The sequence below is a fragment of the Nyctereutes procyonoides genome, unplaced genomic scaffold (genome assembly GCF_905146905.1).
Source record: "Nyctereutes procyonoides isolate TBG_1078 unplaced genomic scaffold, NYPRO_anot_genome, whole genome shotgun sequence".
Classification (NCBI taxonomy): domain Eukaryota; kingdom Metazoa; phylum Chordata; class Mammalia; order Carnivora; family Canidae; genus Nyctereutes; species Nyctereutes procyonoides.
In genome coordinates this window covers 51,961,499-51,976,734 of record NW_026575125.1, presented here as the reverse complement: position 1 = coordinate 51,976,734, position 15,236 = coordinate 51,961,499, and the positions used below count along the sequence as shown (strand labels likewise).

General features: G+C 36.3%; 1 protein-coding gene across 3 annotated transcripts in view; it reads right to left on the bottom strand.

The window, feature by feature from the left end:
• The window catches only part of OPHN1 (oligophrenin 1), a 512,189-nt gene that overhangs the window by 121,666 nt on the left and 375,287 nt on the right, over positions 1–15,236 (bottom strand). For all 3 annotated transcript variants that reach the window (XM_055337756.1, XM_055337758.1, XM_055337757.1), the window contains exon 16: positions 3,276–3,360. In XM_055337756.1, the coding sequence (XP_055193731.1) occupies positions 3,276–3,360 (85 nt within the window). The remainder of the gene's footprint in view (positions 1–3,275; positions 3,361–15,236) is intronic.

Sequence of the window (15,236 nt, the reverse complement as noted above, 5' to 3'; positions counted from 1 at the left end):
GGTTCAGAATGAAGTGGAGATGCTAAGCCAGAGTGACTTTTGGGGTAACCAAAGGGAGAGGTCTATTAGGTAGATGGATAGAATGCCCTTCCAGATCTGAGAAGTAAATAAGAAAATCACAAACCTAGGTGAATGGTTAAAACCACAGAACAGATACCACTGCTCAAGGAGAGATGGCCAACTCATAGCCAACAGCTACATGAGGCTCTCCATGTATTATTTGTCCAGAATAGTATATAAAAAAGAAATGGAATTGTATCATTATCAGACTATAAGAAATTGAGGTATTTCACATAACAATCCGTATTTTCTCCCTCTCTTGAAAAAATTGAAAGATCTGGCTATATTGGGCCTATATGGTTATTTGTGGAAGTAAATAATATTGCTGATTATATATAAACAAAGGGACCATCATGCAAATACAGGTTCAATATGCAATGTTCATTCATTCATTTTTCATGTCCTGGTCCCTGTGGATATTTGAATTTTACATCCCTCTGTTAATAGTAAAAAGAGAAGAGAATCCTGGAAAATATCAGGTAGAAAGTTCACAAAGAAGACTGCTAAAAATGGCCAAAAAGGTATGAGGAAAGCCAAAAGCAAGTGATAAAGTAGAATCCAAAAGAGGAGAAAGTTTCAAGGAGGACTTGTTAACAGCTTCAAATGCTACAAAAAAAAAAAAAAACTTCAAGTAAGTTAAAGACTGATAATTGTCCATTGTGTTTATAATTGAGGGAATAACTAGTGATCTTGGCAAGAGCAGTGGCAGTGGAGCAGAGTTGGGAGGGAGATTGAAATGGGAGCAAACTGGGAAGTTAAGAAGTAGAGACCCTGAGTGTATATTACTTCATATACTGAAGCTTGGAGAAGAAGGCATGAAGTATCTGCCTATTAGGCAATCTCATCAAGCTCCTGCCTTCCAATTATCATCTATATTATCAATGATTCACAAATCTTTAGCTCAAGCTCAAAATTCTTCTCTGAATTCATTCTCATATAGGTAGTTGCTGACTTAATATCTTGCCCCAATTTCTTCAGGCAACCCAAATTTGACATATCTAAAGCCCAACTTGTCATCTCACTTACATCTAGTCTTTTTCTTCTGTTTCTCAAATCTGTAAATGTATGGCCACCATTTGGATGTATGGGCCAGAAACATGGAAGTAACTCCTTGATCTCCATCTCCCATTCTCAGATATAAATTTATTCATTAAATTTCTTGAATATGCTTACTTCCACAATCTATACTGCTACTCCCTAGTTCAAGCAGAAGCATCATTTCTTTCATGGACAGCAATAGCCTACTAATTGGTTTCTACCTCTACCTATTTTGATTCCCTTTAATCGATTTCTATTTTTTTAATTTTTTAAAATGTATTTATTTATTTATGATAGTCAGAGAGAGAGAGAGAGAGAGAGAGAGAGAGAGGCAGAGACACAGGCAGAGGGAGAAGCAGGCTCCATGCACCGGGAGCCCGATGTGGGATTCGATCCCGAGCGATCTCTATTTTTTAATGAAAATCTCATCATGTAATCTGCTTAGAATCTCTCAATTCATTCTCATTCCTTTTAAAATAAATCCGACTCCAATTCTTACAATGACCCATATGATCTTGCATGATCTGGCTCCTAATATCTCTCCCTCACTCTCTATCCTACAATACTCTGTCTATACTGGTAGATGTGGTTTCTTGATGGTGTCATTCTCTCTTGTGCTTCAAGGCCTTTGCATATTCAATTCTCTCTGTCTGGAACTGCCTCCTCCCAGCTAACTCCAAGTTATAATTCAAACCTCAGTTCAAACAACAATCAGAATATATGCCTTCATAGCACCTTGCACCTTTTCTTCAGAGTACTTATTATGGTTTGTTATATTTGTATGATTATTTGTTTTTTTCTGCCCTCCTAACTGGACTATAACCTTTTAAAATCCAGAGACCGTATCTATTCAGAACCATATGACTACTGCCCAGCACCATGCTAGGAATAGACTAGATACTCAGAAAATATTTATTAAATGATTTAGTAAATGGTAGAATGTATTTATTTATGAAAAAAGACACAAGGCCAAAGAGATGTGCTTTACAGGAGCATATTTATATGCTGAGATGAAAGAGCCAGTTGAATCCCTGAGGATGGAAAACAGTGGCCTTTATGTCAGAGATACTTAGGTTCAAATAACATGAGCCGTGAGCATGGATATTTCTTAACAGGGAAAGGAGTACCTTTCAATTTCCTCATCAGTAAAATTAGTATGATACCACCTACTGTAATACGATTGTAAATATATACATATATATAGTCAATGTGAACAACTAGAATACTGCTTAGCACAGAATAAACCCTCTAACAACAGTACATTTCTTCTTTGGCAGATGCCAGATAAACACTCCTGGAAAGAGCATTTGTGTTTATATAAAGTTCTAAGATGATGCTATAGCAGAAGGTCATTTAACAGCAATATACGGGACCCAATTTCTTTTGGATTAATGATATTCAAGTATCTATCCTAAATTCCCAAAGAGTAAAATAATTGAAAAAAATACATTTAGTAAATAAATTATGGTGCATACCATTGGACATAAAGAATGGTAAGAAATGAATGAGTTTAAAAAGTATATGTCCCCCCTAAAAAAGTATATGTCCCAAATAATTTTGCATAATATAAATTTATGCCATTGAACTAAACGATATATTCATTACCATTGTGCATCATCAAATTTTGCTGCTAAGGTAAATTTTGTTTTCCTATTATTGTCATTTCATTCAGTTCTAACATTTGTATGGTTGTATTTTCTTGGTTTTTTAAGAATTTCTATTATATAGAATAAAGCATGAAATATGACACATAACACATGAACACATATTATGTTTGTATAAATACAATTTAATATTTCAAAGTAGTTATTATTCAACAGTACATGTTAACAAACTTGAATTATCCTATGTTCTGTTGTCACATTGTGATATCACTCTGTGCACAACAGCAAAATTTCCATTAATTTAAGGGTATGATTTTAAAAATAAACATTTTCTCTAAGAAATCATTTTTCAATAATAATTCTTCTATTTTGATGCTTCACTTGCCTAAATTCCCAGATTAAAGGTCTTCTAATGCACATTCATTTTTAATGGAAATCCTTTTCACTCTTTTTCTTCAGCAATCCTATCCAATCTCCTGATACTGTGACCACATAAGCTCCAATCTCCATCCAAATTTCATTTAATTTCATTTCGACAATGAAAAACAAAGTCTCAAATTGTATCAGGCATACCTGAGGTAGAATTTCAAGGAGCTGGTGATTGTCTTAATATCCCAGTCACTAATATGAAAATCAACATCTCCTGGGCATTTAGGATCTATTTTGAGGAAAAAGAAAAAAAAGGAAAAAAGTTAATGTTCCAAAACTTCTTAATTTTTACCCTTTTAAAGGAAAAAATAAAGTGGGACACCCAAGTGGTGCAGTGAGTTAATCATCAGACTCTTGGTTTCTGCTTGGGTCATGATCTCAGGGTCATGGGATAGAGCCTAGGGTTGGGCTCTGTGCTCAGTGCAGAGTATGCTTGGAACCCTTTCTCCATCTTGCTCTGCCCCTCCCACTATTCTCTCTCTCTCTAAAGTAAATAAGTAAAATATTTAAAAAAGAAAAAGAAAGTACATTATATTTTAAAAAGATAGTTACTCTACCCAGTTTTCAAGAGATGAAAATTCTGTACCACAAACACATCTCTGATGTCTCAAAAATCCCCTTGCATTCCAGACAGGCATGTAAGAAGCTTGGAAGTAATTTCTTCCACCCAAATAATAAGAAAAAAAGTATAAAAAACTGAAAATCAACTCTGCTTAGACCCATCAGAGAACTGAGGTCATAAACAAACTACTGTACTAAAAACCAAAGAGAGACAGGCAGATCTAGAAAAAAAAACTTATTACAGCAGAGGCCCAGGAGCAGAAAACTCCTTGGGAACCAGTACAGGGTTGGAAAAACTTAATCTGCAATTGATAAATTGCTGGAAACTCAGTGTGGACAAGTTTGAGAGCTAAAAATTATAAGGGGAACAGGGAGACTTGCATTCTTTTGTGAATTTTACCTCCAGGAGTCCTATCAGGTTGTCACAGTAAAGATCTGAGAAAAATTCACTCATGTTTCTGTGCTTCTTTTTATTAAGAGAAAGGACAAGAACCATATGACCCTCTCAATAGATGCAGAAAAAACATTTGACAAAATACAGCATCCTTTCTTGGTTAAAAACTCTTGGCAGTGTAGGGATAGAGGGAACATGGCTCAATATCATAAAAGTCATATATAAAAGACCCACAGTGAATATCATCCTCAATGGGGAAAACTGAAAGCTTTTCCTCTAAGATCAGGAACATGACAGGGATGTCCATTCTCACCACTGTTGTTCAACATAGTACTACAATTCCTAGCCTCAGCAATCAGACAACAAAAAGGAAAAAAAAAGGCATCCGAATCAGCAAAGAAGTCAAACTCTCACTTTTCGCAGATGACATGATTCTCTACTAGAAAACCCAAAAGACTCCACCCCAAAATTGCTAGAACTGATAGATCAGCAAATTCACAGATATAAAATCAATGCACAGAAGTCACTCGCATTTATATACACTAACAATGACACAGCCAGAAGAGAAATCAAGAAATTGATCTCATTAACAATTGCACCATAAACCTGATACCTAGGAATAAACCTAACCAGAGGATCTATATTCTGAAAACTCTAGAACACTTATGAAAGGAATTGAGGAAGTCAAAAAGAAATGGAAAAACATTCTATGCTCATGGATTGGAAGAACAACTAGTGTTAAAATGTCCATGCTACCCAGAGCAATCTACACATTCAATGAAATCCCTATCAAGATACCCTCAGCATTTTTCACAGAACTGGAACAATTCTAAAATTGGTATGGAACCAGAAAAGACCCTCAATAGCCAAAGGAATGTTGGAAATGAAAACCAAAGCTGGAGGCATCACAATTCCAGACTTCAAGCTGTATTACAAAGCTGTGATCATCAAGACAGTATGGTACTGGCACAAAAACAGACACATTGATCAATGGAACAATTAGATAACCAAGAAAGGGACCCTCAACTCTGTGGTCAACTAATCTTTAACAAATCAAGTAAGAATATCTAATGGAAAAAAGTCTCTTTAACAAATAGTGTTGGGAAAATTGGACAGATACTTGCAGAAAAATGAAATTGGACCTCTTTCTTACCCCATACACAAAAATAAACTCAGAATGGATGAAACCCCTAAATGTGAGACAGGAATCCATCAAAATCTTAGAGGAGAACACAGGCAACAACCTCTTTGGCCTCAGCTGCAGCAGCTTCTTGCTAGACATGTCTTCAAAGGAAAGGGAAACAAAAGCAAAATTGAACTATTGGGACTTCCTTAATACAAAAAGCTTTGGCACAGCAAAGGAAACAGTTAACAAAACTAAAAGGAAACCCATGGAGTGGAAGAAGATATTTGCAAATGACTTATCAGAAAAAGGACCAGTATCCGAACTCTAAAGAATTTACCAAACTCAACACCCAGAAAACAAATAATCCAGTCAAAAATGGGCAGAAGACATGAACAGATATTTCTCCAAAGAAGACATACAAATGGGCAACAGACACATGAAAAAATGCTCAACTTCAGTCTGCATCAGGGAAATACTAATCAAAACCACAATGGGATAGCACCTCAAATAAGTCAGAATGATGAAAATTAGCAAATCAGGAAACAACAGATATTGGCAAGGATGCAGAGAAAGGGGAACCCTCTTACACTGTTGGTGGGAATGCAAACTGGTGCAGCCACTCTGGAAAACAGTATGGAGGTTCCTAAAAAAGTTCAAAATAGAGCTACCCTACAACTCAGTAATTACAGAAAATATATATATATATATATATATATATATATATATATATATATATTTTATATTTTATATATATATTATATATATAAAACGGAATATTAGCCATCAAAAAGAATGAAGTCTTGCCATTTTCAGTGATGTAGATGGAACTAGAGTGTATCATGCTAAACGAAATGTCAGAGAAAGACAAATACCATATGATTTCGCTCATATGTGGAATTTAAGAAACAAAAAAATGAACATGGGGAATGGAAGGGAAAATAAAATGAGATAAAAACAGGGAAGCAAATCATTAGAGACTCTTAACTATAGGAAACAAACTGAGGGTTGCTGGAGGGGAGGTGAGTGTGGGGGGATGGGCAATTGGGTGATCTACATAAAAAGCAAAGATTTTGTGTCTGACCTGGGGAATATTGTTAAATAAATGATAACAAAATTTCTTAGGTTATATTGTATGGATGCAAGTTATTGATGTAAGTGATCTAGAAATCATGTAAAATTCCTAAAAATCTGATACATCTTGGTATAATATCATTAGTCATAATTCTAGTAATTACCATAAAATGTCATATGTCACAGAAATAACCAAATTTTGTTGATAACCCTATTATAGTGAACTATCACCAGATCTTTAACCTTGGACATTTGTAAGTCTTTTACCATTTACAGACAGTTATTATTTACTCTGATGCTTTTGCAAAAGCATCTTTCATCTTTGGAGATTCATGAAAAGGATCTGACAATTACTCTAGAATACAGATTTCTGATAACTACCATTGTAAAACTGAATGGAGCAAGAATGTCCAGAACCACTGGAAAAACAATATTCAAGCAGAAAAACAATAACATAAGGATGAATAAACAGATGAGGATGATTATATTTAAAACATTTTTTTTCTTTGGGCAGCCCAGGTGGCTCAGCGGTTTAGTGCTGCATTCAGCTCAGGGTGTGATCCTGGAGTCCTGGGATCGAGTCCCACATCGGGCTCCCTGCATGGAGCCTGCTTCTCCCTCTGCCTGTGTCTCCGCCCCCCCCCTCTCTCTGTGTGTGTCTCTCATGAATAAATAAATAAATAAATAAATAAATAAATAAATAAATAATCTTTAAAAATTTTTTTCTTTGAAACATTGCTGGTTCCTTAACGTTTTCTTTTATCCACATTTAAGGAAAACTTTTTCGCTTTTTTCTTAAGCTATCTATGAATTAGAGGAATTTTGTAAAATATAGCTTTTTAAACAGAATTTACTTTTTTTTCTCTCCCTGATTTCTCCAGAATTTGGAAAATTTTTTGTTCTTATTTTCAAGGCAATATAGTTATTTGAATAAGCTCAGTAGGAATCTGTTTTCTTTAGGCACAACTGGAAACAATGGTTATGCTACCAATGTGTTGACTGGAATGTTACATTTGAGAATATGCATAGACTCAGATATGAAGAGACAGCTTTAAAGAACTAAGGTTGACTTTATGGAGTCAAAAAAGTTCCTTGGAAAAATCAGCCTAGTACCTTGTTCCCAGCAGCCTAACCTGGTGAGTAAACGAGTTCACTTCCTGGTAGGCTCATGGACCTCAGAATATGTTGGGGGGCCTCATGAAGAGAGTAATTCATCCAAATCTAAAGGTATTCCAGAAGTCTGATAGTGAGTCTTTGGCTTGGTTTCTTAGTGTGGAGATTATTTTAAAAGTCCAATCTCAGATTTATGAAAAGTTCCAGCAAAGCAGAATTAAAAAGAGCCTATATAGTCAAACACTATATTTGCTATGCTCATATAAATAATCAGGCCAGGGATCCCTGGGTGGCGCAGCGGTTTGGCGCCTGCCTTTGGCCCAGGGCGCGATCCTGGAGACCCGGGATCGAGTCCCACGTCGGGCTCCCGGTGCGTGGAGCCTGCTTCTCTCTGCCTGTGTCTCTGCTTCTCTCTCTCTCTGTGTGACTATCATAAATAAATAAAATAAATAAAAAAGGAAACCAAGTTGGATTCCTAAAAAAAAAAAAATAATAATCAGGCCAGTGTAATGAGACTAGACTTAATTTGCAAACAAATCAATCTCACTGGGATTATCTTTGATAGAAATGAGGGCCATTGTAGAGAAAATGAATGTGTCTGTAGAAAATTATAATACAACTCTGTAAATACTAAATTCTAGTCCAATTTATTGTCATTGAGATTTGGTTACCTAACTCTACACAGAACTGGATTCTAAACTCTGCTAGTTTCCTCAATTATCCAGTCTATCAGCTACAATGTTTGAAATTAATATTTCAAATTTTCTCCCACCCTTCTATTCTGGGATTATTAGGAGTAAAGAGTACTCTTGAACTTCCTTGAAAGGGACTGTACCAGGTCCCTCTCACTATCCAGACAGGAGTTAAACTTTAGGAACTTGAACCTTAGGTCCACAACTCCCAATTTTAAAAAGCTCCCCTAGACTTTTGGAGCTACACATCAGCTGGAGGTCTAAAATTATTATTGACTAAGAACGTTCTTCCCCAGAAGTATATGGCATCTTGAAGTAAATAGCTCTCCAAATATTGTAGATCAAGATCCTCATCTCCAAACGGATGTCTTTATTCCTTTTGCCTTTCACTACTTGCATTTCTTGTTAATGCACAGGAAAACAATTCTCCTTAACTCTAGTGCCTATACCTTAATCTACTACTCAAGCAATAGCTGCCCAACAAAAATCCCCAGACTCTCTGGACAGAGTTGTTTTTGATAATAGGATAGCCCTTGATTACCTTTCTGCTGAGCAGGAAGGTGTTTGTGCCATGGTCCAAATCATATGCTGCACTTGGACTGACACTTCTGAGGACGTTGAGACTCAGCTACATAAGAATATTGAACAACTCCTTTGGATAAGAAAGCTTTAATGGGGTCTTTCTTTGACTTTCTTTGATTCTGATTGGTTTGAGTCTTAGGAACCATGGCTCCGAAGTACACTTCAGACATTGGGAATTACCTTGCTTATAATAATCATAGCACTCTCCCTGGTATACTGTATTGTCTCAAAAGATTTAAACGCATGCTCACAGCTGCTAATCACCAAGAAAATGACCTCTTTAAGATTAGAATGTCAGAAAAGGAGCAAAGAGAATGACCAAGTTAAAGAATGTGAGCCTGATGTCATGATGTATGAATACCGGACAGATTCAGCAAAAACTAACAACAACACACACACACAAAGAAACACCTGTGAGCACTCCACTTCAGTAGCTGGAAGTAGCACTCATGCCTTAAATTTTGATCACATCTCTCAATTAAGCTGAGAGTCTGTTCAAAAGAGGTGGACTTCTTAAAAAAATAAGACAATAGGCCCCAAAATGAAGTGACTTATGTTAAGCCCAACATAGCCCAAATTGAGACTTAATTATTATTTTGGGTTTCCTAGAGATGGAATTTTAAATCAGTCCATCAGGAATCATCTGATTGGCACTAGTTAGATTATATGTCTGATAGACCCCTGTCATCCCCTAAAGGAAAGTAACCTTGCAATAAGCAACCTACTTTCCCCCCTAATATAACTTCCTGTTGCTGCTCCCATCTGCCTATTAAAGTAGTTCATTTTATACAGAGCCTTGCAGCTCTTTTCTATCTGATAGACTGAATGCTGCTCAATTCAAATGGATATTTCCTCAAATTAGCTCTTAAAATTTTTAATATGCCTTAGTTTAAGTCTTAGCAGTACTTGTACCTACCATGCAATGTAAAATTGTGAGTGCAAATATAGACTGATCAATCTGTGAATTCAATTCAGAATGTATACTTATACAATGGGACATGCTGGGATCCCTGGGTGGCTCAGCAGTTTGGAGCCTGCCTTCAGCCCAGGGCGTGGTCCTGGAATCCCGGGATAGAGTCCCACAAAGGGCTCCCTGCATGGAGTCTGCTTCTCCTTCTGCCTGTGTCTCTGCCTCCTTCTCTCTCTGTGTGTCTCTCATGTATAAATAAATAAAATCTTTAAAAAAAATGGGACTTGCTGAGCATTTTTGTTCTACAAATCTTGCTGATTTCTAATATTTGTTTTTATTTGAAAAAAAGTATGTGAAAGTTTGCTAAATGTAAGTGGAAATCAGTGACTTGTACCATTATTAAAAGAACATGAGAAATATATGAATATGGAACTATAGCTGGATTTTGCTGTGGCCAGCACTGTGTCATGGGTTTTGTGACTTCTAGAACTATGATTACAGCACTCATTCATTTCACAGATACTTCCTATGCTAGCCATTGTGCCGGATATTAGGTTCCTAGAGATCCAAGTATTTGTGAAAAAAACAAAACATCAAGTGATGAATGCTAGAGCATGTACTACCTACCTGAGAATTCTGTAAATGCAATTTTCCCAGATTACAGCTAGGTTCAATCGAGAGAAGACTAGTCATTCATTTCTGATTGAATTGACTGGTTACTTGTATCTGAAAGGGTCTCCAATGTGAGCTAATGGGAGAGATTTATGAAAGTAAATTTAAAGTTACAGTATATCAGAATGGAAGGAGAGGGATATGGGAAGAATGATAGGGAAAAAAAAGATAAAGAGAGGTAAAGAGCGGCCATAAACACTAATGTCTGTCATATAGTAGACATTCAATAAACTCTGAATCAGTGGATGAAATGGGGTGAGCTATAAGACAGGTCAAAAGAAAAGCAGAAAGGAGTTTATAAGTCAGGACAGGAACATGTAGAAGAGAAGCAAAAAGATCAGGAAGAAAATAAGAACCAGTGGAGTTCAGACAGAAGAAATAAGGTATATACTTCATATCAGAAAAAGAATACTTTTATATTATCCCAAAGTTAATATATTCTTCTTACAGGCTTCATGTAAATAGTATGAAAGACCTTGGTTCAAGAAGCAGGCTGTTTTTTCAAAAGGGAGCACTGATTTTTCTTCTCAAATTGCCTGTACTGCCAGGAGGAGAACAACAGAACCCTGAATCTGGGATATTCCAGAGTTTATTCTGGAAAATGTAGGACTGTATCCATGAACTACATGGCTGCTGCTAGACTCTATGCTCCATGAGGGATGGGATTTTTGTCTATCTTTTCACTGTTATACACCTAACACCTGATATAGTGCATGGCACATAGAAAACAAGGAAAGTAGTCAGCTTCCAGAAGCTGCAAAAGGCAAAGGAACAGATTCTCCTTTAGAGCCTCCAGAGTGAATGCAACCCCACCAATGCCTTGGTTTTAACTCCATAAGACTTGTTTGATATAGTAGAAATAGGACATTAGTGCAAACAGTTCCCTGGTTCCTTATTCATGGTGAGATAGCTGATAGACTCTCCAGATTAGAAACCCAGCAGCAGGTAGCAGGTGGGGTAAGGAGATTACCAGATTCAAATGTCAACAATTTAACTTTTTTTGGTAAGTTAAAATACCCCTACACAAATATTTCTATCCTATTTATATCCAATTTTCACACATTGACAAGAATGTTAGAAAAGGGTAATGTTAGTTGGGAACTAAAGATGAATTTGGTATCAGTTATTCAGATTTTAAGAAAATAATGGAAAAAGAACAAACATTCAGACTATATTTTCAGCTTCAAAACTGAAGAAAAATAATTTAAAAAGGACATTAAATAACTATTTACAAATTATTCCAGCCTCTAGTAGTACTGGTTCAAAGCACAAATGATCTGAGAATACACAAAGTACCTATCTAGATTACTAAGTATAATTGTGATTGAGGTATTGAATCTATATAAGTTTTTAAATACACACACACACACACACACACACACACACACATGACCTTGGAATGAAAATGCCTTAGTATGTATTGAAAGGTAAAGCTCCCCACTGTAATTGAGTATAATAAAGATTCTTAACTTACAGAATTGCTTTACAGATAAATGCGGAATTCGAGTTTTGCAGCTCTGAAAGTGGAGTGTGCTATGCTTTTGTTTTATTTGCTAGGGATATTATCTCTCTATTACTCAAAGAGCTCATATAATTTGAAGTTGCTTCTTTTTAATATATACTTATTATGTATTTGTCTATATATATATGTGAGTTTAATACTAAACTTAACTCTTCAGATACTGAATACCTAAGTATGAGTTTTTTTAAAGAGTCTACTTACCATGTCTACTCTATTTAACTGTCTACATATGATTATATTAGGTGTTCCATTTAGTATATGAAATTTAAATGTGTTTTCTTTTAATAGCATAAAGATAGAAGGAGAAATCTTAAAACCTGAATAAGAAACATCTTACCAATGATTTGTTACTTTGCTTACTATGTTAATTTCTCCTCTTTTTTAGTTCAGTAGGCCTCTGACATTAGGTAATAGTATTTTGGGAACAACGCTTTTCTGTGTATGGCTTCCTAGCCAGATTCAGCTTCATAAAGAACACATGTCGATCCATTCAGTCTCCCTGCTCTGCCTCACCCCTCTGCTTCAATCATTCTGAAATATGCTCTGGAGCACAATATTTTAGAGTTCCATTGAAGGAAGAGTTACTGAGTACCTGCAGTGTGCCAGGTACATTGGTATTACCGTGATCATGATTATCAATATTATAATACAAATATGTATAATCATTATAATAGGCATTATTGTTAATAAGATGACAATAACTTGATAAGGAGTAGAGAAGCAGAACAGTTAGATGCAGTACCAAGCTATTTCTGAGGTAATCAGATTAGCTTCTCTGTGACTAGAGTAGTTTACAACAGATTCAGCATGAGCGCAGATGCTACCCATCACAGTTTGTAGGATCTGTTAACACAGAGCATCATTCAACAATCTTGGATGTGGAAGAAATGTGACTAACCCAATGATGGACTGATTAAAAAAATAATTATTGATTGTGGATGTGTTTCCCCCTCCTCTTCCATTGACTTTGTGTCTTTCCTTGTCAGAAAGACAGATTTTCAGGTTGAGAAGGAATGGAAGCTTTTAGTAAACAATAGAAAAAAAGCCCACAGTCCTGTGATGTAGGAGATGCTATAAAGAAAGTAGTCTGGGCAGCCCGGGTGGCTCAGGGGTTTAGTGCTGCCTTCAGCCCAGGGTGTGATCCTGGAGACCTGGGATCGAGTCCCACATCGGGCTCCCTGCATGGAGCCTGCTTCTCCCTCTGCCTGTGTCTCTGCCTCTCTCTCTCTCTGTGCCTCTCATGAATAAATAAAATCTTAAAAAAAAGAAAGTAGTCTAAAGGTTGTTTAATTTAAAAAAAAAAAAACAACATACCTGGAAGTGTACTTTTGACTGACATAGAACATGAGACTTAAGGAAAGAAGAGAGAAAAATATGCTATACTAGCCAAAGGAGAGGAATGCTCTTCCTCCTGGGATAAATCATGATGAGCCTATATGAGGCCAAGGAAGCCAGCCCCTAATGGTGTGGGAATAGGTCAGGGTGGAGTGAAAGGAAGCAAGACAACTTTGAGGTGAGAATTCCCAGAAGACATAATATAAAAGAAGCTTAGAGGGGAGATCATCCCACACAAATACATATTATAAGTTAGCAAAAAGACAGTCTTCCCTATAGAATGCAAGCCCCATGAATGTAGGAAAGGCAAGTGATATGTTCACTCTAATCTACATCCTTAAGCAGAATGCCTGACCCCTAGTAGATACTCAAATTATTTGCTAAATGAATAAGTCTCACCAAATCTAGAATTAGATTTGGGGAAAGGATCAGGGATTACCACTTTTATGTATAATTAAGTAAACTGACACTGTTTTATATTATATGTATAAATATTTATGTCCAGAAATTCTTGGTTTACTTTTCAGATATTCCTATAAGTACTGATATTTGGAGCTTGATGTTTAATAGATACAATATGCCAATGCTGCCGCTTTCCATGATATATGAATCAAACTGTATTGCCACATATGATTTGAGGGAACCATTTCAGTCCTATTAAAGCCTGTAAGAGAATCAGTAGGATGCCAAGCATGGTATATTTTTAGCTGATTATATATTAAGTAGAAGAATGTAGTGATAGTAGTCAGAGAATTCTAAACAGTTAATCTGAGTTCAATAATTTTTCAGAGACTAAATATTCTGGGCCATGCTGTAAGCACTTTCATAGGTAAAAAAGTGTTCTTAGCTTAAAAAATGGGGTATAAATGGCCAGGAATAAGACAATGTGAATTTTTTTAAGTCAAGAATGTAGAATGCTAAATACAATAATAATGCAATCTATAATACAAAAATTCTACACCTGCTATTACTATATGCTGTAGCATCCTCAAATACTAACAAGGTTAGGCTGTCAGGCCTGCCGGGTAATGGAAAGTAAGCTATGCATCACAGAAAAGACCAAAAATATGTGCTTTATTCAAACTTAAGCTTTCCACACTCAATTTGTTTTCTGACACTTTATGAAAACCGAGGTTATCAGATAATTTACTATCATTCACAAAAGGAAGAACAGGAGGTTTGCAAAAGATAGAACCAATTAAGTTTAGTTCTGGACATGTCAAATATAAGTATCTGTGGAACATCTACATACAGAGAGAGCCTGCAACAATTCCAATTCTGATTCCTTTAGCCATTGGAGCTTACTACCTCTGCCATGATCAGTTTTATTCATTTAACAGAGTATGCTCTACATATATGATCATTCCAATGTGCCATGACCTAAAAATGTTTGGGAAGCACAGGTCCAGTGAGAAACTGGATACATGAGTTTAGAACTCATGAGATGATGTCTAGACTAGAGATTTTTGGGTGCTATCAGCACAGAGGTGCTAGTAAAATCCCACAGAGAGACTTCCACTCTAAGCCATGTTGGAGTAAATGGTACTAGTTTTGCTCTCCTGTTGTAACAATTAGAACATTGGACAAAATATAAGAAAGAACTGTTTGTAGTCATTTAACAATGGACAGCAGAGTATTATGACTCTGAAAAGAGGAGGAAGGATAAAATAATTACTACCACTGCCACAGGTTGCTACTGAAATGACTATCTGAATGGTAGCACAGGAAATGAGAGCTTAATCTGAGCATGGAAGTCTTGCTCAGGTAATGAGACAAAGACTCAAGAGTTGAGAGAGGAGTTGAGAGAGGCTGGGGCATTTGGAATTTGCAAGGCAGTGTAATAGAAAAGTTGGAGTTATATAGAGAAATAAATTGTATATGTGCTGCCAAAGTGAGCACTATAAAGAAACTAAAAAAAAAATTCTATGCATCTCCTTGAGTCTGTCACTGAATATTAAGCCATGAGTGGCCAAGATAAAAATCTGTGAGGCTAGGAGAGCTTCTGGGCGGCTGAGTCAGCAGACTGTCTGATTCTGTTTTGACTCAGGTCATGATCTCAGGGTTATGGGATTGAGCCCCACATTGGGCTCTGGGCTTAGCATGGAGTCTGCTTGAGATTCACTCCCT